Source organism: Apostichopus japonicus, chromosome 23, assembly GCF_037975245.1.
Source record: "Apostichopus japonicus isolate 1M-3 chromosome 23, ASM3797524v1, whole genome shotgun sequence".
In the NCBI taxonomy this organism is placed as follows: Eukaryota; Metazoa; Echinodermata; class Holothuroidea; order Aspidochirotida; family Stichopodidae; genus Apostichopus; species Apostichopus japonicus.
The window spans coordinates 13,769,185-13,795,599 of NC_092583.1; the positions used below are offsets into that span (position 1 = coordinate 13,769,185).

The following is a 26,415-nucleotide window of genomic DNA, read 5'->3' on the forward strand; positions in this document are numbered from 1 at the left end:
TACACATCGATAGATAATGTGTTTGAAAGTCAAACAGTAACCTTGTTTATCACTGAATATTAGTTTACACAGCCTGAACAAAAATTGTTAAAATTTATTCAGCGGAAAAATTATTTGACATTATTTTTCAGCCATTTCCATGAATTATACAGTAGCTTTGGCACATGCATCATGTTGCAGAAATGTTTCCTTACCTCAAGACGTTTTACCATTCTGGTGGAATCTGATCATATAGTTGAAGGACAAAGCTGAATCACAGAGCAAAGTCAGAGAAGTTTTCATTATTGCAAACTTACCCTAGACTGCCCTATAATTTAAGAAATAGCAATTCAAAAACACTGAAGGTAACAAAGCAATACAATATGAGAGAGGTTGAAGCAATATTGTTTTACAATTTATTGCTCACTGATATAAAGCAGTTAACATCCTACAGTAGTAAGCTAGTTTGACTTCACTGATAAAGCACATACAGCATAATATATGATCAAAACCATAGGAGCAGCCCCAAAAGCCATAATCTGCCAACAATTACAACTGGTTTACTTAAAGGCATTGAAGACTAGCCCCAAACCGCGTGCCGCCCTCTGAATAAAGTTAACTTTCCGTTGCTTGCAAGTGAAGTTTACTTCTTGTCGCTACAAAATGCAGACAGAAATGAAACTTGTTATCTTTTATCTGGACCTGAGATCAGGGAGTTCCATAACTCCCTGCTGAGATGTCCATCGCTGTTATGTACAGCGTGTTGTGGGTATTGACCATAGCTGCATGTATTGACTGTACACTAGTGTCTAATTACCGAAGCTAGCAAGCTGTGTGTGTATTTTCTGGGATCGATGGTGGTGTCTAACACTTCTGTTACACCTCCTTCGAAAATAGGTCAGATTACCGGCATTAGACATTTCTTTGTGCACAAGTCTTCACTCCCTTTTATGCCAGGAGAGATAACCCTGATATAATTCCACAGGGATTTAAACTTACACAATGGTTCCACACAGAACTCGCATTGCTCCACAACTTTATAGTAACAGCATTACACTATTAACTAAATTTTGTGCATATATGCAATTTCAGAAAACTTCCAACTTGAAGTTTTTTGTTATAATCATAAAGATCATGTAATCCCTCCCTAACATTCCCCCAAAAAGTATATTCTATAAATGGATACTTGAAATAAATGAGTTAAACCACCACCTGGTATAAAAAGTACAAAATAAAGAGCTTACACCATATTAAGATTAACCAAAGTTTCCCGAAAGTGCAGCACAATGGAGCAAGCTAAAATAGGCTTCTATAAATAAAAATAAGATTTTCCACAGTTCTTCATACTTTTGATTTTCTCTGTCAAGTTGGGCAAACAGTCTGTTAGCCACGGAATTTTAAGTATAGCCCAATGGAGAGTGAATTTTACCACTTTTATTTAAATATTCATTTACTTGCAGATACCATTTCACTTTACATCATTGAAAAATGTCTCTTAACATCTACATAGCCAAAATTGAGGTATTCAAAATAGCCTCATGGAACAGTTTAATAGCACTAAAAAGACAAAAGCAATAGTAATAAACATGAATAAATAGATAAATCTATGATGATTAATAAGCACAGCTATGGTATCTCTGGCTTTTAACTCGCTTAATGTTTTTGATCATAATCGTAACCTATGCAGAGTGTTGGTGGAGTGTGTGTGTGTGTGTGTGTGTGTGTGATGCCTTGCTTCTAAACACAATATCTCAAGAAGGAAAGCTTGGACCAATGTCATATTTGGTGTACATGAGTACCATATTGAGTAGAACCCTATTGGTTTGTGGGGGAGGTCAAAAGTCATTTGGCGTCACCAGGGGCCAACTAGTGACAACCTTGTAAACACGATATCTCACAAAGGGAAGCTAATACCAATCATATTTCGTGAGTAGGAGAACCACAATGAGTATCTCTGGCTTTGACTAGCTTTTGTATACTTGTAAAGGTGTAACAGTTTATGATACTCTAGATTGGCTAGGTTCTCTGTATTGCACGTCATATGATGCTTTCTGTGACTGTATAAAAATAAAAAACCCTCATTCTTATTCTACTGTGACATCAATGGCATATCAAATTACATCTGTGTCTCATGAATACTGAAGAATACTGAAATTGTCTAGCTTCTTGTGTGACTTATAAAATCCATTTGTTGAGACATTATTCCTGACCAAACCATTTTTGTTGCACCATGTTGTTTACAAGTGTTAATATATATGTATGTATTTTAGATCCTCCTGCAAGCAGCCATCATTAACGTCCATGATTATGAATTGTCAATTGTCAACAACTCTGTAACTGGACGAAATACATGAATCTTGGAGTGGCTCGAACTCGAATATATAGCATATGTAACTGTCCAAAGGAGACAAATCTGAACAAATTCCAAACAGCTCACTCAATGAATGTTTACTTTGCAAATATAAAATATATAGTTTTGACATTACTTTCTTAAGTTCCACAAACCTTTCCTCGTGAGAAACTAAGACACAATGTAACGAGCAAGATACCATGGTAAAAAAAAATTGTAACAAATATAAAACATCAGTATTTTCTTCCTTTCAAATAAGTGCACATAAGAGCACATTGCAGCCAAAATGTTAACATGAATAATTACACCGCACAGAACCTATAATGATTCTCTCAAAAACATCAACATTTGATATCAGAAATGACATTCAGGTAACCAAAATCACTTGCAACTTCCTGCCAAATTTCGTCTGGGCCTAATGACAGGTATCGTTTATCCCCACGGAAAGCAAGCCAGGGCTAGCTGGTACAGTTGTTCAAGGTGGCTCACAACTTTTATATTGCTATAAATACAGAATACAACATTCACGGTGGTTCCGATTTCTTTATAATACCACAAGACATAATTGAATACAACAAACTCATTGCACAAAAGCATGGAGAAAGATTACAGATTAGGTTGTAGGAGTAAACAGCTAATTATTGCCAGCCAGGGTTCCTCCTTCTAGATAAGCCAATGTTTATTTATTTCAGTCTGGTTTCCTTTACATGTAAGTTGCCTCTCTCCTCACTAGCTGAGCTCGGTAATTTTGAAAGACCTGTAAGAGAAATGTAAGAGAGGAGTTTGTATCCCTTATTCAACCCCCAAACCTGCCCCCTTCCCCTATTAACACCCTGGTCCCACACCTTGTGTACAATACAGCCAAAGCAAGGTTTTCCTTTAGATATTTGAGGAGGTGGGGAGGTGATTGTTCATCATAAATTAAAGATGAAGGGTTACTTCTCCTCTAAAAAGAAAACTTCAGAAAGAGGTATCAAAATACAACCCTGCATAGATGGTAGTTTTGTCATGGTATGTGTGACACATCAAAAATCATTTCTTGCCCAAAGTCATTATTTCAGGTAGATTCAGCACTCACCTTTGGTTGATAAACTGTTCTCTTTTAGCAGTTCATTACTTGCTGACCTTATTCGACTTGGATGAAGCTTCTGCCTTCTGGACGGTTTATTTGGAGCCAGGTTGAAAGATTTACTCTCTATTACCGAATGACAAACAAAATGACACACATTCATCAGTTACCAGTTCAATTGTTTTAACCATTAAAATACATTAAAAATACTTAGTAATATTTAAACATTGACTATGATTTAATTTTTTTTACTATTAACATACTTCTGAAATTGTTTTGGACTATATGCGTTTTGGTTTTTAGTATCGTTTAGTACGGGTGTGTTTATTATATTGTTGCTTTTGGCCTTTACATCTTTTGCCTTATTGGTTCTATATATTTAATATTTTGGTGTTTGTTACTATTTGTTTTTAGGTTTTACATTTGTAAAGCGCTTTGAGCAGCTTTGCTGATTATGCGCTATATGAATATTACTTATTATTATTAAATGTCTGAAATGCACTGTAAAAAGCTAACACAATAAATAGAAAACATAAATGCATCAGATGTTTGAAGATAAAAGTACTTCTCTTCTAACCTGTGCCATTATGTAAATTTTTGCAGCAAAGTTAACAACTCCAGGGAAATGAAGTATTTCACACAGTCAGAGATCTCACATTCTTCAGTATAACATTCAATCATTGCCATTTATTTTTCACTACCCATTCACACACATTAAATATGGTATTAACTATTAAGATAGGCATACCTTGTACATGACCCGTTGGCATGGTAACTGCTGATGATGACCTCTGCCTTCTAACTTGGCCACTAGTTGTAAGTTTCACTTGTTGTTTTTCATCTGAAAAAAAGTACAAAATATTGAAAAGATAAATAGAGTTAAAAAATTATTTCACATACACTATCTTGCACCTTTTTGCACATGACTGCAATTGACTAGTGCTCTGCATACTCTATTAAACTTTACTCTACTTTATTCTATAAAATTAGGTTCTGGGTATAATCAACCCTGCAGTGTTTTTTTTCTCTGTATAAAAAAGCAAAAAAAAGGATTTAATTTTCTCAGTTACCAGTTTCAATATGACAGTGTGTTCAGAATATTGGTGCCAAAAAACTTGCTCAAGAAGGAAGGAATTATAAAATGATTCAATGAAATTTGCTTTACTTGAAAACAAATTAGTTGTAAAATCTTGCAGTGGTGACAAAGATGATAAAGTTGACTCACTTTTTGAAGTTGGCCCGTTACCGAGACCAGTATTATTCTCTACGATACGTCCTCGCCAGTCAAACTCGGACTTCGGAGACGGTGATGGCCAGCTACTGAGACGATCTCTGGATGGCGATTTGACCGTCACCTTGCCTCTCGGTGGTCTCTGCTGGGCGCTCTTGACCCGCCCCTTTGAAGCGCCTTTGTTCTGGATACTTGGTAATGTCCTCTCTGTGCTGATTTCCTTCCTTTCTAACTCAAACTGAATTTTTGTCACCGATTTGAAGGAGTCGTGCTTATCAGCGGAAGGACCGGCTGGGTCCTTTTCAGTTCTCTTCGTGCTAGATGGTAGATGGTTAGTTTCCAAACTTGTTCTTCTGCTTCTTCTTGGCCTCCTCATGATTCCTTCGCCATCTATCAGAGGATTTTTCTGTTCCCTGTCGTTCACCGCTTTCTCGTTCTGCTTCACACTTCTCGAGAGAGTCTTACGTTTTTCTAAAGGCGCGAAGAGTACCCGTTCCCCCCTTACCCCAAACTTGGATGGATCTGATTTTGATGATGATGGTGCATTTTCCAACTTGGCCTCTGTTTTTGGTTTTCTTTTCTTCAATTCCTCCTTTTTGGTGTATTGTAAATTTTCTTTCGAGGTTAGAGAGTTAACATTGATACTATCAGATTTTTGTCGAGACCTCCGTCTAGTCTTACTGTTCTCTTTGCCAGCTATCTCTCTGTCATCACTTCCACTCTTTTTCCGAGCATTCTCATTAATTTTCATAGCCGCTTCAAGAGATTCTTCTCGGTCAGTCTGTGATTTTCCTTTGTGATCATCTGCTGTCCCTTCCCCACCAACCTCATCTATACTCTCATGGATTTGGCCTGTTTTTCTAACAGTCTTAAAAGTTTCAAGAACCTCTGAGTTATAAGAATTGACATCTTGACTTTGACTCAATTCTTCTGTGAAGAAAACCCTTTTCCTTACATCAGTCTCAGATTCACTCCTCTCCCTCCTCTTAAAATCCTCATCCTCTTCTCGCTCTCTACTCTCCACAAATTCTTGATATTCTTTCTGTCCTTTTAATTTTGCCTCAGTATCATTTTTAAACGTATTTCCATCCACCTCGTATTCTGCTTTCGTTTCCACCTTCTCAAAAAGACTCTCACTTTCCGGAAGTTTCTGCTTTGGATCTTTCCCCAAATCTAAACTAATTCTGCTACCATTCCCTGCCTCCTCCTCATCATCTACCCTATACTCTTCGCCGTCGGTCTGCACAGTAATTTCGCTCGCCATATCTGTTGTTTCCTCGGTGAGATGGAATTTCCCCGAATGACTCTTTACATCGCAAACTTCTCCAATCTCACTGTCTATTTCAAGTGTTTTTTTCTCTCCTACTCTATTGGCACTGTGTACTATTGCTGTATCAGGTTCATTCATATTGCTCTGTGGTTGTGTTTCACTGCCCTTTGCTCCATCTATCAGCAATTGCTGCTGCAATTCATTTTCTTCTCCATCTCTGTCATCTCCAGCAGTTTCACATCTTCCAGTATCAGCCTCCTCACCTTCTTTCTCTGCTGGTGTGCCTCCATCAGCCTCAGATGGTCTCATCTTACTGCCCTTGGACTTATCCTTGGAAGATTCTTTATCCTTGGAAGATTCTTCTAAGCTACTCTGTCCACACTCTTTCTTCCTACGAGGATTAAGAAGATTAAGGTAGTATACAAATAATTTCATTTTTTTCGAAGTGTATTTCCTTCTTTCAAACGGCAGGCTAAAATCTGACATCACAACCCCTAGCCGTACAGGCAAGTGTGAATTATTGAAAATTGTGACTTCAGTGAGTCCCACTATAGTCCCACTATGCTACCCATATCTTACTCCTCCAAGTGTGCTCATTACACCCCACTATGCAACTCTTACCGTCACCACCATCATTCTACCCTCACCCACATTACACCTTATAATGTACCCTGTACCTGGCTCACACAAGTGTGCCCTATACACCCCACTTTGAACCATTAAAGCCCTTACAATCCCATTATTCTACCCTTACCCACATTACACCTCACAATAGCTTGCACCAAGTGCTCTCATTGCACCCCATCATGCACCCTTATTGACTAGAACAACCCATCATTCTATCCTTACCATCATTTCACCTCACACTGTCACCGTTAACTTGCTCAACAAAAGTGCAACGATTACATCCTATCATTGGAACCTTACTGCCATTATAACCCATTCTGATATCTGCACCCCCACCAACACCCCACCTTGCCTCTAATAACACCATTACGCAACCCCATACCACCGTTACCTTTCCTCTAATAACACCATTACGCACCCCCATACCACCATTACCTTGCCTCTTATAACACCATTACGCACCCCCATACCATCGCTACCTTACCTCTAACAACACCATTACGCACCCCCATACCACCGTTACCTTGTCTCTTATAACACCATTACGCACCCCCATACCACCGTTACCTTGTCTCTTATAACACCATTACGCACCCCCATACCACCGTTACCTTGTCTCTTATAACACCATTACGCACCCCCATACCACCGTTACCTTGTCTCTTATAACACCATTACGCACCCCCATACCACCGTTACCTTGTCTCTTATAACACCATTACCCACCCCCATACCATCGCTACCTTACCTCTAACAACACCATTACGCACCCCCATACCACCGTAACCTTGTCTCTTATAACACCATTACGCACCCCCATACCACCATTACCTTGCCTCTTATAACACCATTACGCACCCCCATACCATCGCTACCTTACCTCTAACAACACCATTACGCACCCCCATACCACCGTTACCTTGTCTCTTATAACACCATTACGCACCCCCATACCACCGTTACCTTGTCTCTTATAACACCATTACGCACCCCCATACCACCGTTACCTTGTCTCTTATAACACCATTACGCACCCCCATACCACCGTTACCTTGTCTCTTATAACACCATTACCCACCCCCATACCATCGCTACCTTACCTCTAACAACACCATTACGCACCCCCATACCACCGTTACCTTGTCTCTTATAACACCATTACGCACCCCCATACCACCGTTACCTTGTCTCTTATAACACCATTACGCACCCCCATACCACCGTTACCTTGTCTCTTATAACACCATTACGCACCCCCATACCACCGTTACCTTGTCTCTTATAACACCATTACGCACCCCATACCACCGTTACCTTGTCTCTTATAACACCATTACGCACCCCCATACCACCGTTACCTTGTCTCTTATAACACCATTACGCACCCCATACCATCGCTACCTTACCTCTAACAACACCATTACGCACCCCCATACCACCGTTACCTTGTCTCTTATAACACCATTACGCACCCCCATACCACCGTTACCTTGTCTCTTATAACACCATTACGCACCCCCATACCACCGTTACCTTGTCTCTTATAACACCATTACGCACCCCCATACCACCGTTACCTTGTCTCTTATAACACCATTACGCACCCCCATACCACCGTTACCTTGCCTTTAATAACACCATTACGCACCCCCATACCACTGTTACCTTGCTGCTGCGTGCTTCCGTAGCTCTTCGTGCTTGACGAGTAATAATTTTCTCTCCAGGAAGGTTTTACGAACACAGTATCCGCGAAATATGGCCTGAAGGAATGCAAAAGCACATTGCAATGAAAACAGCAATAAAATAAGTTTACAAAAAATAGGAACAAATGGAACGAAATTTGAGCCATATTAGGAAAAGTCCTAACAGAACAGAAGAAATAAAAACATGAAAATGAGCGGACAATCGTATCATGTTTGTTCAAACACATTATGTCTGCAATTTTATCGAACTTAATGATCATGGCTGAGCCAATTTTGCTGAGCCAGTATTAAGATGGAATTAATACACAAGAATTTTCAGTTTGACAGTTTTGCAGAAAATACTAAAAGGCTATTCTACTACTTTTAAAGTCCAAATGAGCCAAATGATTTACTTCTTTAAATTGAACAAAAAATATTTGCATTTGCATTTTTTATTACTTTGTTTTTATTTTGACCAATAATTAAGGGCTCAATATGTCTGCAATGTCTTATCATCACAAGGACTCTCTGAACAGTGACAGGCTAAGAGTATTCCAGATTGAGAGTTGGTTCATATTATTGGCCAATTATCTTGTAGGAAATTATCATTAAATTTTCTTTACATGGAAACAAAATACACATATAACTTTTGTTTAAGTTTTAATTATATAGTTTTTGTTTCATAAAATGAGAAATGACTTCATGAGAAAACTGCAGTATTAAAGTGATAAGCATTTTGTCCATCCTCCCTCATTGCACTCCCCTCCACCTCCTCCCCCACCCTCACACCATTTACAAGAAGTTATATTTGTTCTTCAACAATGTTAATGAACGGAACAAACCTGGATTCTGCTGGCTGCTAGGTCCCTGATGGTGTTTATAGACAGAGCTCCTTGTTCTATCATAAACTGAACCACTTCATGGTGTCCATTCAGTAGGGCGTGATCCAAGGGTGTGAAGCAGTCTTCATTCACCTCCATGTGGTTAATGAACGAGCCGTGTTCCAACAAGAGCCGAACCGCTTCCAGGTAGCCTGTGCTGCACGCATAATGGAGGGCTGTAACACCCTATAATATCCGGGAGAAAAGACAAAGACAACGATGGTGTAAAATAGTGGAATCATACAAGTAGAAATGGAAACTGTATTATAGGACAACAGCCAGTAATACTGTAACACCATAGCAAGATACAGAAACATATTGTATTACATGACACCCAATAATAACAGTAACATACAGTAACATATTGATTTTGTATCACACGACACCCAGTAATAACAGTAACATACAGTAACATATTGTTATTGTACTACATGTTACCCAGTAATAACAGGCACGTACAATAACATATTGATGTTGTATCACATGACACCCAGTAATAGCAGTAACATATTAATATTGTATCACATAACACCCAGTAATAACAGTAACATATTGTTGTTTTACATGGCACCCAGTAATAACAGTAACATATAGTAACATATTGATATTGTATCACATGACACCCAGTAATAACAGTAACATATTGATATTGTATCACATGACACCCAGTAATAACAGTAACATGTTGATATTGTATCACATGACACCCAGTAATACCAGTAACATATTGATGTTGTATCACATGACACCCAGTAATAACAGTAACACATTGATGTTGTATCACATGACACCCAGTAATAACAGTAACATATTGATATTGTATTACATGGCGCCCAGTAATAACAGTAACATACAGTAACATATTGATGTTGTATCACATGGCACCCAGTAATAACAGTAAAATATTGATATTGTATCACATATCACCCAGTAATAACAGTAACATATTGATATTGTATCACATGACACCCAGTAATAACAGTAACATATTGATATTGTATCACATGACAACCAGTAATAACAGTAACATATTGATGTTGTATCACATTACACCCAGTAATAACAGTAACATATTGATGTTGTATTACATTACACCCAGTAATAACAGTAACATATTGATAGTGTATCACATGACACCCAGTAATTACAGGAACATACAGTAACATATTGATGTTGTACTACATGACACCCAGTAATAACAGTAACACACAGCATCATATTGAACATATACAACACAGCACCCTGTAATATCAGAAACAAATAATAATTTGTTGAAATGTATTTGACAGGACACCTTTTAATAACTGAAACATATCATAAAATTAGTATAATGGGATTTCCTATGGTAACAGAAACATTTGATAGCCTATTAAAATTCAATTGTATCGAGCACACTTCTATACAGCTAAACTATACTAATATATATGCTACTCTGATAGTCTAATATTTAAATGATGATAATTTGACCTCTGACCTCCTTGTCTTGTAGATCTGGATCAGCCCCTTCCAGTAGTAATATGTTCATACAGTTGATGAACCCACCGTACGCCGCACACTGGAGAGGGGTTCGACCGTGGTGATCCTGAACGTTAGGGCTTATCTCATGCTTTAAGAGATTGGCACATACACAAGAGTGGCCTCCTCTGGCCGCCCTATGGGTGAAAATAATAAAATATGAGCAAATACAGGATATTGTTGCATTGTGTCCTTGGGCAAGGCACTTTATCTCCATTGCCTCTCATACCCAGGTGTATAAATGGGGACCTGTGACATAAAGCTGTGAGTTGGGCGTTGTTTAGCTACTGCTTGTGGAGCGATTGTCTCTATGTTTGACAGGTTATCGTTGACCAGGGTAAATATTGTTATACGCCTTTTAACCGTTATCGGTGTATATGTCTGCGCTTTATAAATCCTCAATAATATTATTATTTGATATATTTGTGCTTTGTTTTTGCATTGTTGATCGTCCTTTCATATTTTGCACATGATGTGACACTATATGATGATAAAATTGTGTCATCATTTTTCAAAAGGAACTTTAGTCTATTCATAATATTGAGAGAAAGTTAGTAAACATATCATGTCATTCAATCCACCACTACTTGCATCATACATATTCATGAGACGTAATGAAATGAGAGAAATGGCTGCTAAAGTTAGTTCAAAATCACAAACAGATACTAGTGAAACCAACTTAGAAAGGATAATAGCTATAACATGCTAGTTTTGATCGGCAACAATTGTGTCCATGACACAATAACAAATTTAGGAGGAGATATAGGTCATCGCAAATTACTTTCAATTGTCAATAATAACTAATTTAGGAAGAGAAATAGGTCATCGCAAACTACTTTCAATTGTCAATAACTTAACAAACTGAGGAAGAATCGTAATTAACCAAATACTAAAGTTTTTATTGGCGATAGAAACACATGTATTGATGAAGGAATAACAATATATGAAAGCATTATAGATAATCAGCTCAAATAAATTAACATATCAAAGGTATAATTATATCAACATATAAGACATAATTATATATCAATATGAAATTCTTAACACAATAGTTCACAATTAATGATTCATAGTGAAATATCAAAAAATATCAAGTGGCTGGAAATTCATCTCACATCTCTAAAGACAGTTTATGCTGCATATATACTGCATCTTTTCATTATTAATTTTTTTAAGTTCAATTCTCTCTCTCTCTCCTCCTCCCCCCCCTCCCCTCCCACTAGGTAATAAGGGGTTAATCAACGGTCTAGCGTCTAGCATTAACACCCGGAGTGCATTAATCATGTGAGTAACGCACGCTAGACCGTTGATTAACCCCGTTCATTCATACACTACCATTTGTGTGGGGGAAAAATCATAAAACAAAACATTTTTGGTTACATATAACCAAAGATTTATTAAAGTGATGCCCCGTAATTTCACCGTGCGTTACTCACAGGATTAACCACGGTCAGCTGACCTGAATGGACCAATAGGATTTAGGAATCTTTACTAAGTATGAATGAACACAAGAATATGCCATCTACAGAGAAGTTAAACTCACCAGTGAAGAGGTGACCTTCCCTCATCATCTAATACATTCACAGTGGCGCCTCCTGACATGAACAGAGAAGAAGAAGAAGAAAGTCAGAGAATATGAAATTAAAGAAATTACAGACTCAGTGAATGGTGAATGTATCTTAAAATAATATTTCTTCAAGTATTCCTATATGGACAGCTGGTTGCATTAACACTTCTTTCTTATTATTTATTTTATTTTTTTATATATTTTTTTGTGTAGCTGGGTTTTTTTTTTGTGCGCACATTTTTATTCTTTGTGTGTGTGCAGTTTTGTTGGTTCTGCTTGTTGTTTAATATATATTTATTGTCTATTGACATAACTGTCTGAACGTACTAACATATTAAATGTGTGATGATTCCATACAGGAATGAAACCATAGGCAGGGTTATGGGGGGGGCACTACCTCCCCCCCAACTTTTTCCCAGACCCTGAGTTGGCTATTTTGTCCAATTCGGTCCATAATTTGGTTGGTTATGTCACAGCAATACTGACAACTCTGCGATACTCTCATACTTATTCATAATGTCATAACACAAGCTATAAAAAAAAGATCGACCCATTGTGACGATTCTTATTTAATTCCATTTGTTATGTTTTATGCCACTTAAAAAATCTAGTTACACTTTCAATGCAGATAGCATAATTATATTTTCAAATATGCAACTAGTACTGGGAAATAACCTTATACGTATTGCACCATATTACATCTAAGGGCTTTATTAAATCCAAAAAGGTTATTCATATCATAGGTCGTCACATGTTATCAGAGCAAGCTTCAGTTAAAGGGTGCGAAGACTCGTGCACAAAGAAACGTCTCATGCCGGTAATCTGACCTAGTTTCGAATGAAGTGTAACAGAAGTGTTAAACACCACCATCGATCCCAGAAAATACACACACAGCTTGCTACCATCGGTAATTAGACACTAGTGTACAGTCAGTACATGCAGCTGCGGTCGTACCCACAGCACAGTGTACAAACGGTACAGCCATGGACATCTCAGGTCCAGCTAAAGATAACAAGGTATCACGTTTCATTACTGTCTGCATTTTGTAGCGACAAGAAGAAAACTTCACTTGCAAGCAACGGAAAGTTAACTTTTTCAGAGTGCGGCACGCGGTTTGGGTGAGTCTTCAATGCCTTTAAGTAGATCCTCACATTGCACTGATTACAGATTACCTGATATGATATCAAAATCCTGCATCCAATCATTTGCTTATCAAGTTTGTTTCATATTTTCAATTGATTTCAAATGATTCAGTCTCACCCATCTTCAATGTCCTTTCTCAATATAAGCACAGGTCAGCTGTGACCAGACACTATACCCTAGATTCTGCCTAATCCTCCATTTGCACTGATAACAGCTATTTTCTTGGATATTAATTAATATTGGAGCCTGATAATTTACAAATAATTAAAAAAATATGTTGAACAAAAAGCAATTAATTTCTCACCTTCGATCAGACTAACCAGTGCTTCGGTCTGGCCCATCTCGGCTGCTCGGAATAACGGCGTATGCTTGTTCTCGTCCGTGACATTCACATCGGCCCCGAGCTAATAATTTTAGAAAAGAACAGATTGCCGTTGTTTAACAAAGTCTGTCAACTGTACATGTCTTAAGAACACAGGCAATTAGCTACAATCACATGGAATACAGAGCTATTTCTGAAACATTTGTTCACGCATTAGTTAACTTAAAGAACATCACATTCTGAAATTTCGATATAGTTACAAAAGGAGAGGGGTTGCTGACAGTTGAGAACGAACTTTTTCCAGCGAGTTTGTAATTTCGTTAGAAGAACCGAAGCTGTAGACTTTGAATACAGGATATGATTTGTATGTATGCATGTATTTTAGATCCTCCTGCAAGCAGGAACTCGCGAAGAAGCCATCATTGGCTTTTCAAAGCCGCAAGCTGACCAAAGTCAGTCTCGTCTATTATATTATGAATTGTCAATTGTCATCAACTCTGTAACTGGAAAACATACATTACTCTTGGAGTGACTCGAACTCGGGACCTTATGATTGAAAGGCACCTGCGTTAACCACTGGGCTAACACTCCACATTTTAACACCATTCTTTGAATAATGGAAATGATTTAACACCATTCCTGAGAGCCAGTAGAGTTTTATATCTTCTGGTATGGTATAAACATGTTTTACCTCACACGTTTCAAAACATTGACTTAACAATAAGAATTACCTTGAGTAATACCCCAACTGTACTGGTGTGACCAGCCATTGCTGCAGCATGCAGAGCTGAAAAGTAAAGCAAATCTTCTTGTTTGACTATATTACAGTTTTAAGATATATATATAACAACCTACCTTGCAATACACTGTAAATCATCAATGACTGTAGAAGCCAGCTGATGCAACAGACTTTGCAGATGTACTTTATTTACAGTCATCAATAATGATCATGTTTAATACTGAAATGAAATGTAATTCATTAAATTAGACAATATATTGATGGCTAAGCTGAAGTAGTTAAAGGTTTTAATATTTAATAAGGTCCAATTGCACTTTTATATACAAGCTGGCGATGAATATTAGCAAAAAGTCTTACAAAGTCATATGGACATTGCATTTAGTGGAAGATTTCAAGTTCAAAGCAACACACACAGCATAGCAACAATTTGAGTTTTTCTTTATGAATCTTTATAATTAAGTGCTTGTTAATTGCTGTTGTTTCCTTTTTCTGTTTTCCTTTGTATTATCTTTTGTTTATTAGGACCTTAAATAAGCTAGTAATAGCTTCTTTGGATTCCGCTCAACCCATTTTTTTTTCCATTTACATTCATTATTTCTTCATCATTTCTTTAAGTTTAAGCTGCTTAAAGGTACACCTTGTCTCACATTTTTGTATAACTATTCATACTTACTATGTAAAGCGACCATGGTTGAAATAAAGTTTCTTCAAATCAAATTAAGTTTGATCCATTTTCAGCAAATCAGCCATGAAATATTGTCAGAAAAATGATATTTGTAGAAGGAGAAGACTAAGAAAAGTTCCAATTTTTCAGTCTTTTTTAAAGCCTAATTTCTTGGAAGGAGATTTTTGCGAACCTGTAGCCCCAATTTTGTCTGTTGCGTCAATATCACCATGGTGACCCATCATAACGTGAATGACATCATCAGCACCCTTCCCTGCTGCCCACATCAAAGCTGTTCTCCTCTCCATGTCCGGTTCATCAGTGATGTCCTCCCGAGATAGAAAGGCTTCCACTGTCTCCTGTCAATTTCAAGTGAGTTAAAGTTTGTAATTGTTACTATTGGTTCTCTGAAGGCATCGATAGCTTGCAACATTAAAATAACACCAGGCAGTAGCTAGAGGTTTTGGCCCCCGGGTGCAAGAGTAGACAATTGTGCCCCCCCCCCCCACTGAAAGAAAAAATAACTTGCGCAAACAATTTTGGTTATATATTTCGGGCAAGTCGTTACAGCCCCCCGCCCCTAAATCAAATTGTGCTCCTACGCCTATGATATTTCCACCTTTCGAAATCTACTGCCTTGGAACAATATACTGAATACCTGAAATTTCTGTGACATGTAGTGTGACATTACAGAATACAGAACACAATAAAACAGAGAAAACAGTCGAAATGGACTGAAAAGAAATCACAATCTATAAATTTGCTAATAAAAACAACTACATTCAGTTCAGATTCTTATTAGTAACTGGAAAATATTCATGCCTGACGACATACATCAATTTCGTCATGTGTCTTTAAAAGGGCGTATTTTTTACTCTCATTCTCCCATTTCAGCGCCCCCCCTAAACCCGGCGCCCGAGGCACATGCCCTCCCTTGACCACCCCCAGCTATGCCACTGACACCAGGACATGCAAATTAAAGAGTAAATGAAGTCTAAACTTTCAAAAATTTATATCAGAGAGCAAGAAAACAGGAAACATATTGGTTTCAACACTCATCTTCATAGCTCCTTATGTAGCTTATGGGTTACCGGCGCTTGCATCGAGCTGCCACAGTTGAAATGAGTAGTGTTGTATTTTTCACGTTTTCTGTGTGTTAACGAACCTTTCCTTCGTTCTGAAGTTATTCGTTGTCGTGTTGTGGGACTACTAACACTCTTCATGCCATTTTCGAAGGTTTTTACGGAACGGGTGAGACATACAACTGTCAATTTAGGACAGTGTTCTACGTTACTTATTTTTTTTGGCCAATAGTATAGGCCTTCTGCTATTGACATAGGATAGTAGGATGAACCCTAACAATACCGATATCGTGGGAGGTGCTCGAAGCCTACACTATAGCTCGGAGACACTTCACAATATTCGAAGGAGTATGCAGACCCACACAATAGAATCACGGTTGGTGGACATATTGAAAGAACAATCGATTCTTCGCAAGCACAGAGGTACGCGGGCCGGTATACAGAATCGGATTAGAAACACTCAATCTCATAATTTCAGCTTTCCTTATGGACTGACAGCAAATGTAAACAGTATTCAGGGAAAGTTTTTACACCTGGAGCAAACTGTTACAAACATGCGAAATCTATGTTTCATTACATTGCAAGAGACGAAACTGCAATCACCGAATAAAGAGTGGCTAAATGAAATCCCACAGCACTGTGTGCCAGATGAAGCGTTACGCATGGCAAATTACTTTATGTTTCGCCATGACAGACAATTTTCGGCAAATGGCGGTGGATTGATAATGTATATCTCGAAAGACTGGGCAGTGAGCTACCCAAAGGTATGTTGTAGTATTTTAATCCCGGATATTGAGCTTCTTGCCGTGAGAGCCAGGCCACGATACCTCCCCAGCGACATGTCGAATGTAACGATCGTGAATGTATACACCAGGCCGTCATCAAATTTCTCAACTGCAGATAAAGAACTGAAATCAGCAATTACTAAGCTCCAGAAGGAAAACCCACGAACTCACTTCATAATTGCTGGAGATGTCAATCGAGAAAGCATCGCATGTATTGAGACAATGGGTTTCAAGAATCTGGTGAATTTTGCTACTTTCTCTTCGTCCAATTCTGTCCTGGACGCCGTGTATGTCACGGGTGACGTCTACCATGTAAAGAAATCCCACCCGATATCCACATCCGACCACAGCAGTGTCCTACTCATCCCGAAGTACACAGAGAAGCATCGTGCTAAGAAGCAACGACGAAGCAGATCACAGAAGGACTTGTCATTTGATAACGTCAGGAGCATGCAAGAGATGCTTCAAACGACCGACTGGAATGTATTTCGTGAAGGCTGCGATGACCCAGACGAATTAACTGACGTCATTTCAAGTTACATTGAATTCGTCAGCGATGTATGCATACCAATGAAGCAAATAACACCTGCTGAGATGATGAAGCGAATCCCCCCAGACAACAAGATCAAACAACTGGAAAAGCAAAAACAGAAGGCCATCGAGGACAAAGACAACATCTCCAGGAACAGGATGCAGAGGGAAATCAATAAGCACGTAAACAATCTGCGAAGTGACACCTTTGGAGGAATAAAAGGAAACTCTCGTGCATTCTGGGATGTCGTCAAATCCATAAGAGACCCTACTAAAGATGACCAGCCTAGGCGGGTTGATGCAGATTTTGGGAAGGAACTATCCGACTATTTTGGACGGTTTAATGACTCAATAAGTAAAGATATACCGTTATACCTACCTGAGAAGAATGAGGGTTGTCATGAACTTGATGTCAATGTGGTAAGGAAACAGTTTGGGAAGGTCAAAAGGGGTGTTGCTTGTGGGTCAGATAAAATTCCGTGGTGGGTTTTTAAATTCTTTTCTTTTGAATTAGCTCCAATATACACATCACTCTTCCAAGAAAGCTTACAACATAGTCAGATCCCTAACCTGTGGAAAACAGCACTAACATCACCTGTACCAAAAGTGGCGAATCCCAAAGATGTGAATGATTTTAGACCAATTGACCTAGCAAGTATTGCTTTTAACAGCATGCAAAGGATCCTCCTGCCACGACTAACTGACAGTATCAATCAATTTGGGGACAAGCGTCAATTCGCCTACAGAAAAGGTGTATCATGTGTAGATGCTGTGCTGTTACTTATCCACGAGGTTGTGTCAGAATTAAATTGCAAGGAAACCACAATAGCAAAGGTGCTTTTCTTAGATTTCTCAAGTGCTTTCAATACCGTCCTACCAAATCAATTAATTACAGATCTGTCAGGTTTCATCACTGAACCATGGCTCCTACACTGGCTTGCTCAGTTCTTAACTGGGTGGTCAAGACACGTTAAATTGGAGAATGGGTTGTCTGATAGGTCAGAGATTAAAGTTGGAGTGCCTCAGGGTGGTCCATTGTCTGCTTTACTCTTCACATTATATACGGATGAAATCAAGTCTGGTGGTCATATCTCAATCACAAAATATGCCGATGACACTGCTATATTATGCAAAATATCCAAGAGTTCATGTGTCAATGATCAGCTGAACTATCAGCAATCAGTCAACGACGTGGTTTCAACATGTGATAGAAAGAATTTGTTGCTAAATGCTAAGAAGTCGAAGGAAATGTGCTTTGCTAACATCAATATAAAACATCAAGGTCTTCTGTCTGCAAGATCACAAGGTGTCACCATACATGAATCTGAGGTAGAACGAACATCAAGAACTGAATACCTAGGAGTATGCATTGATGATAATCTAACGTTCACGTCGCATATCTCGAAAATCTTAAAAAAAGTGTATTATTTTGTATCAAGTCTTGCCTATATTGTGTCATTCTTTAATGAAGGTGCAAGAAAAAATGTGTTCAGCTCCTTTATTCTGCCACATTTACTTTATGCTGTTCCTGTATGGTATCACTTTATATCATCTTCTGACAAGCATAGACTGATGAGATTCCTTAAGTATACTTCACGTATATTGAATGTAAGCCAGCTATTACTGAAGGATCAAGTAAACACAGCTGCAAAGAATGAATTTGTAAGGATGACAAATAAAATTAGAGATGACAAAGATCACCCACTACATGGGCCACTTAATTGTCTGTTGGTGAAAGCTACCAGGAATCTTAGGAACCCTCATATCTTGCCAAAATATAGAATTCAACTTTATAAGAACTCTTTCATCTACCGTGCTGCAATTTACATTCAATTTGGTATTTTGGAACCTTTCATTTAATTTTACTCATTGTTTCACCTAGTTCTAGTAATGTACATAGTTTTAACGCTTTCTTGTTGTGCAATCTTTTGAACATCTTATCTATCACGGTTTTCATATTCTTTAATTGTTTCACCTAGTTCTAGTAATGTATATAGTTTTAACGCTTTCTTGATGTGCAATCTTTTGAACATCTTATCTATCACGGTTTTCATATTCTTTAATTGTTTCACCTAGTTCTAGTAATCTACATAGTCTTAACGCTTTCTTGTTGTGCAATCTTTTGAACATCTTATCTATCACGGTTTTCATATTCTTTAATTGTTTCACCTAGTTCTAGTAATGTACATAGTTTTAACGCTTTCTTGATGTGCAATCTTTTGAACATCTTATCTATCACGGTTTTCATATTCTTTAATTGTTTCATCTAGTTCTAGTAATGTACATAGTTTTAACGCTTTCTTGTTGTGCAATCTTTTGAACATCTTATCTATCACGGTTTTCATATTCTTTAATTGTTTCACCTAGTTCTAGTAATGTACATAGTTTTAACGCTTTCTTGTTGTGCAATCTTTTGAACATCTTATCTATCACGGTTTTCATATTCTTTAATTGTTTCACCTAGTTCTAGTAATGTACATAGTTTTAACGCTTTCTTGTTGTGCAATCTTTTGAACATCTTATCTATCACGGTTTTCATATTCTTTAATTGTTTCACCTAGTTCTAGTAATGTATATAGTTTTAACGCTTTCTTGTTGTGCAATCATTTGAACATCTTATCTATCACGGTTTTCATATTCTTTAATTGTTTCACCTAGTTCTAGTAATGTACATAGTTTTAACGCTTTCTTTATGTGCAATCTTTTGAACATCTTATCTATCATGGTTTTCATATTTATTTATTTTTGAGTTTGACATGTGTACTCCTTTTTATAAATATGCTATATTTATACTGGTTTCAATAAATGAAAATGAAATGAAAGCTGATATCTAAAATTTTTAAATGAATCCTTTTTTCTTCATCTGATTACATTGTGCAATAAGTTGGGATTTCATATACAGACAACAAATCAAAGCGTTTTTTCCTTTTCATTATGCAAATAGATATTCCTAATCAACTAATAAGTTTTATACTATGATAGGGGAAAAAAGGGGGGAAAAAATCAAATTACTTACAGCATGGTTATTTTGGGCAGCATAATGTAAGGCTGTAGCACCGTTTCCATCTGAGCTTGAAAAACTGGCTTTCTTGTCCAGTAAAAGGTTGACGATGTGAGTGTGGCCCAGGACAGCGGCCCAGTGAAGAGGAGTACGAAACAGGTTATCCAGTACAGATACATTACACTTTTCAAGGTGTGTCTACGGTAAAACAATTAAGAAACAAAAACAAAAATCATAAAGGTGCTCTAGTTAACGCCCATATTCCTGATTAGTGCAAGATACCTAGATTCAGCAATGTGTAGGGTGGGCTCTAGCTAAAGCCCACTTACTTGATTTGTGCAACATAGTGGGTCCCTTTCTCAGGATTTGGCCAATGGGCCGCCTAATTAAGAGCCCCAGACTACACCTTAGAAACTAAACTGTGGCGAGCTTATTCTGGATTATCACTCTGCTGAACTATGGAAATCATTCTAAACATTAGAGGAGGGAGAGGATTGGGGAGAGTGTGGATTGTGAAAGGGAGGGGGTGTGGATTATGAAGATTAGCAATAGAAAATAGTATCTATTAAAGGTTTCATGCCAATTATAATTCATTTACTAATATTTACAGTACTATTTACAACAAAATCATACGAATGAAATATTTTAATGAAAGACTATCGAAACCAAGGCGGGTCTGTCTGAGGAGTTGTTTCAGCTGATGCTAATTACGAGGCAGCTGCAAGGTGAGATTATAGACAGTTGATGGGTGACCTTTTGAACCAGTTTTTGTCTGCTACTAAAATAAACACTGCTGTTTAATATGAATGACGACCTTTCACAAATGTTTAACGCTGTCCACATTGTCAGAGGAGACAAAAGAGGACAAGCTGAATAAACTGCTCGACAGCTGCTTCTTGGAAAGCTGTGATGTTTGATAAATGGCTTCCCATTGATGGTGCATCAAAAGATATGATAGACAATAAATCCAGATAAATCATTAAAAGCTGACACTCTTTTGTTTCTTCAATCTATGGAATATTTTTAAAGTACCATTGTTAGTCTTCAATCATTTCTATGCCATGTGGGTATTCATGTTCTCAAGTCACTGACTATTGTTAATTGTGTGAACCCACCAGAGTTGTCCATCAGGGGTATCTTTTCTATTAACACTCTTTTATTTTTATGAAGTGTTTCAATTGTGTGATCCTACATTACATTCTTTTAACATCAGACAAGAAAAGAAAAAAATGTACATGAACATGATTTTACAAATTATGAAAGAAAACATTATACTCTAAAATTCATATTGTTGGCAGATCATATTACTGTGTAAATTTACCTGGAATTTTATCAAAGTTTCGACTGTCTTTGTATTCCCGTCTGCAACTGCAAGATGAAGGGCTGTCCGCCCCTCGAAATCCTGCCAATTTATCACGCTCGGTTCGGCTTCTAGAATCAGCTGGACAGTGGCGGTGGCTGACGAGGTGTCCCCTGCTGTCGCTGCCCAATGGAGGGGAGTTTTCCCATCTACATCTGGTATCCCAATATTCGATCCCTGCGACAAAGATTCAAGGGGGGGGGGAAAGTCTTCAGTGATACCGTGAAGATTTTGGCAGGTGGTTGGAAAAATTTAATGCTTCCTGTGGCATAGTAACACCTGGTGAAGGTGAAAATTTCAATAATACTTCCCAAACTATCTATGAAACAAACTAGCAGAAAAACAGGGTGCATCATGTTTTGTTTTGTTTTTTTGCAATTCCAATATTACTAACAAGCAAGATTCTATTGTATTCCATAGCAGGAACCATGCCTCGGTACAGACGTTGATGGAAAAAATGATAAGAACTTGTTAACTGTTCACTTGCACATATTTGCCCAAGCTTTTCAAAGCTACTAAAAGATCACTTCTATAATGTCCTGTCTTTGAAATTATTCTTTCTTAATAAATAAAAACAGCCACTTACCTCATTAATAAGAATTCTGACAGCTTCTAAGTTTCCATACGAAGCACTCCAATGAAGAGCAGTCCTCTGGAGAAATAGAAAAATGTCAAAATAGTCAGTCAAATTTTCTACTTCTTCTTTCAGTGTTGTCAGGTTTCTTCCAATATCCTATTTATTCCAAGGGTCCTTTCCAGCATACATTACTCCTTGATCTCATCTTATCTCACCTATTGTCTGAATATCTGACCACAGCTACAATAGCCAAGAGCACCCAAGCCCTTAGTTCTTTGGGTAGCCCCCACCCCCACACCACCCCAGCCCCCTTCCCTCCACTGAAAGAGTAAGAAAGCATCTGCAAATCAAGCAGTTAAGACTTGCTATTACTTTGCTCATCAGGCCCACTCACTTTTACACATTTTCTTACACAGGATCAATAGTGGATAAGCAGTTTGCTAACAATTTTTTGTTGTTGTTATTTTGGAAATATGGTTGATGGAACCTATATTTGACTGGTTAAGCCATTAATCATTCTAGGGACTGGATCACAGTAGTAGTCTGTGATGTCACCATGGTAAATCTTCGTCTCAAGCTTGACTTTCCTTTGATAATCCTCTTAATATTGATTTACCCTGAAATGTGATACATTTGGAATGTTTGACCAGCTGTTAATGTTCTCTGTACTTATTATAAAAAGAAGAAGAAAAACACATGGTTAGAGCATGCTATCTTCCTAGGCACATTAGCAGGTTCTAAGCTACTTGTAGGTATTTTCTGATGCTGTAACACTTAAGGGTGGATGAGAAAGACAAGATAAGGTGGACTTTTCTAAACAGTACCAATGCATATTAATAACTATAATTATTTCCACCATTCTTCAAATCATACCCTCCACCTTCTCCTCCTCACACTTACTTATTGAAAACATTTTACCCGCTGTTTTTCTCCTACCTTATTGACATCTTGTTCATCAACCTCTCCTACAAATAGCTCTTTCAGGATGAGGGTGAGGCATCTGGTGTTTTCGTGTTTTGTTACTAGATGTAACGCAGTCAGATCTTCCCTGTCCTTCTCCCTCCAGTAGGCCCCACGAGAAATGAGAAGGCTACAGAAACGGTAGATACCCTACAGGACGAGAATTTACAAACCATGTTCTTACCACCACCAAAGAAATGGTAGGCACCAATGTTCACATTAGGATGCACGATTGCAGGATTCCTGCAATTTATCCAGAGGGTCCCGCAAACATATTCCCCCCCCCCCCAAAACAAAAACATTGAACATCCCAAAAAAACATAAAGTGACTGGGGGAATTCCCCTCTTTCTTATCATCCTAACACTTACACTGGTAGGCAACATACCATTTAACACTTCAAAAAACAGTTCCTTACATCAAGCCATCACCGACAACAAACAGATCCTCATCTGAAAATAAAAACCCTGCAACACGGCATTTCAGCACAGTGCTAGACAACATCCTAAAATAGGTTCTTACCATAAACCACAAAAATACCGAGGTAATTCTTACAATTAGCCTCGAGAACTCTCTTGCAGGCATTTAACACCTTGTGGCCATTCTATCTGTGATTCTTGGCAAAAACACTGGAACCATAGCTTATATCCTGCCTATTGGAGGATGGTTCCATCCCTGTGAGCTCAATCCATGTAAGCTGAAGTAGCACCAACTCTGATATGTTGTCCAATGCAGACTTATTTTCCCCAACCCTTGGTCTTGACTGTTTACATATGGTATCATACCTTATATGCTGCCCAATGAAGAGCAGTTCTTCCTCTGTGATCCTTGGCATCTACATTAGCACCATTTTTCAAAAGAAGCTGAGCACACTCAATATGATCAGCAAGGACCGTTACCATCAGAGGTGTCCTTCCAAACTGATCAGGCTCCTCCAACTGGTGTTCAGGGTCTATAACCAAGAAATCCAGAATGCAAAATATCTGTTGAGGTTTTCATGATTGAACATTACACTAGACTTCTGCTTCATTTAATTCAAATAAAAATGTAACTTAAAATGGAGAACGAGAATGTTAGTGAATTTTTACGTATTTCTGGACCGGGTAGAGAAGGCTTGGACCAGGTAGTAATTTAATTTTCTTGATCTGTTCCCCAGGTTCCCAGTCCCATCATGAATGAGAAGATATCATATTTTAAAAAGTTTCAGAGTTTGACCACTGGTAACCCAGATGACCTTTGACCTTCACCAAAAATGAAAGGCTGTTTCTTCTTAATATAAGTCAACTTTTCACCAAACCAACATGTACTTATAAACTTAGAATTTCCAAAACAAAAGTAGCTTTCTCCTCTTCATAAACAAACTCAATTTAAAACATAGAACTTTACTCAACTGGAAAATTTATGCAACAGATGACTTACATGTTGTTTCTTTGGTAGCCCAAGAAGTAACAGACTGAAGATGTACAATTTGAACTATTCAAAAGTGCACTGTAGAGACTATGAAAATATAACAACCCTGGCTTAATTAAGCAATATTGAGTATTGTTAATGACAAGCTATTGGTGTTTGTACCTAGGAGAGTTGGTCAGCTTTTCATACTGACATATACAACTTTGGAACATTCTTTTTTAATTGCCAGGGTCTGAAATATAACAAACCCCTAACAATTTCAGATATTTTCTCTTTTATTGAATGAAAGTTAAGTATCCTCATCAGATTGTTTACAAATTTTATTATTTTAGAGCTCTTGAATGCAAAATATATGAAAGGCTGTTTCATAGACTGACATATACAACTTTGGAATATTCTTTTTTAATTGCCAGGGTCTGAAATATAACAAACCCCTACATTTTCAGATATTTTCTCTTTTATTGAATGATCAAGTTAAGTATCCTCATCAGATTGTTTACAAATTTTATTATTTTTGAGCTCTTGAATTGCAAAATATATGAGTGTAATCAGAATATAATTTTGATGTTAGAACTTTTCTTTCATGAACATTCTGCATATTACCTTGTTTACTTAAATTCCAACTACATTTAACAAAGAATGAACAAACCTTTCAAGAATTTCTGTAATGCAAGCTTATCTCCATTTACAGCTGCTGCATGAATGAGTCTTGAGAATGAGCCATTGTTTTGAACATGTGGTTGAATGGGTTTCTGGTCTAATACTGTTGCAGCCATGGCCATATTAGCTGCATCTTGTTGTGTCAACAATGATACCATTACACTCTAGACAAAAGAAAGAGGTAGACAAAAGCACCTTTCAAAATTGAATGGAAGAAATTTCATTGCAGTGTCAATGCCTGATCAGTGCAGTAATCTAGGGATAATGAATGTACTTTGAGTATCATGTAATTGTGGGTACAAATTAATGTCACTCAAAAGGAAGACTTTCAGACATTCTACAGTTTTACTAAATAAATACAAGTTACTTTGAGATGATATACCAATTAGAATTTTCACGCAGCCATTGTGGCATTCCAATCTCATAATGGGTATGTGTATGTGTGGCAAGGTACTGTGTTGCATTGAATCATTCACTAAATGGTTAACCTGACAAGCACATCTACAAGGGAAACACTGTTTGGGTTTCTGTAACAATTCAATACCTAATGCCTAGGCCTTGGCCCCTAGCCTAGGCCTAAAATAGAAATTTATATTGATGTTTCATTCTCAGAATGCAAAAAGAAAATCATATCGAATGACTATTTAAACAACGTCGAGGTAGAGTTTTTGAAATACAGGGTAGTCTGCCATTACTACAATTCGTCTGCCGGAGAATACGCTTTCTTGTATTATTCGACTGGCAGTGACTGAAATTCATTTCGCGCAACTACTACCATATTCATAAAGTAGGCTAAATACTGTAAAGTTTGAAATATGATCTGAACTGACACTGTTCCAATAGATTTAAGCCTCTCGACAGAATTTTAATGAGAAATAAAAACAATGTAATAATCCATTCATGGAAAATATACCACATAAAGGAATTAGTATCTTCTGCTGCCGAAAAACATTGTGAAAATATGATGAAGAAGGCCCTCTTTCTTCTGTAGTTACGGAATGTTAGGAGGGTG

At 37.7% G+C, this 26,415-nt stretch overlaps 1 protein-coding gene across 1 annotated transcript; it reads right to left on the reverse strand.

Moving 5' to 3' along the window:
• Nucleotides 1-378: 378 nt before the first annotated feature.
• Nucleotides 379-26,415, reverse strand: LOC139964748 (uncharacterized). Its single transcript, XM_071966682.1, has 18 exons — nt 26,317-26,415; nt 25,393-25,567; nt 24,119-24,285; nt 23,312-23,485; nt 22,385-22,450; nt 21,760-21,975; nt 20,454-20,636; nt 15,233-15,398; nt 14,368-14,423; nt 13,619-13,718; nt 12,148-12,199; nt 10,564-10,741; nt 9,051-9,275; nt 8,192-8,286; nt 4,624-6,290; nt 4,147-4,239; nt 3,408-3,524; nt 379-3,086 (listed from the first exon to the last, which is right to left on the reverse strand). The coding sequence occupies exons 2-18, from the start codon at nt 25,559-25,561 to the stop codon at nt 3,013-3,015; spliced, it is 3,798 nt and encodes a 1,265-aa protein (XP_071822783.1). The 5' UTR covers nt 25,562-25,567; nt 26,317-26,415; the 3' UTR covers nt 379-3,012.

Bases quoted from the DNA above. Each gene is read 5' to 3' on its own strand.
- LOC139964748 (XM_071966682.1), bottom strand. From the start codon at position 25,561: ATGGTATCATTGTTGACACAACAAGATGCAGCTAATATGGCCATGGCT. The intron at 15,399-20,453 runs GTAAGTAATTTG...TGAAATTGACAG, and splicing joins CTGCCCAAAATAACCATGCT to GAGACAGTGGAAGCCTTTCT. The intron at 9,276-10,563 runs GTCAGAGGTCAA...CGGATATTATAG, and splicing joins CAGATCTACAAGACAAGGAG to GGTGTTACAGCCCTCCATTA.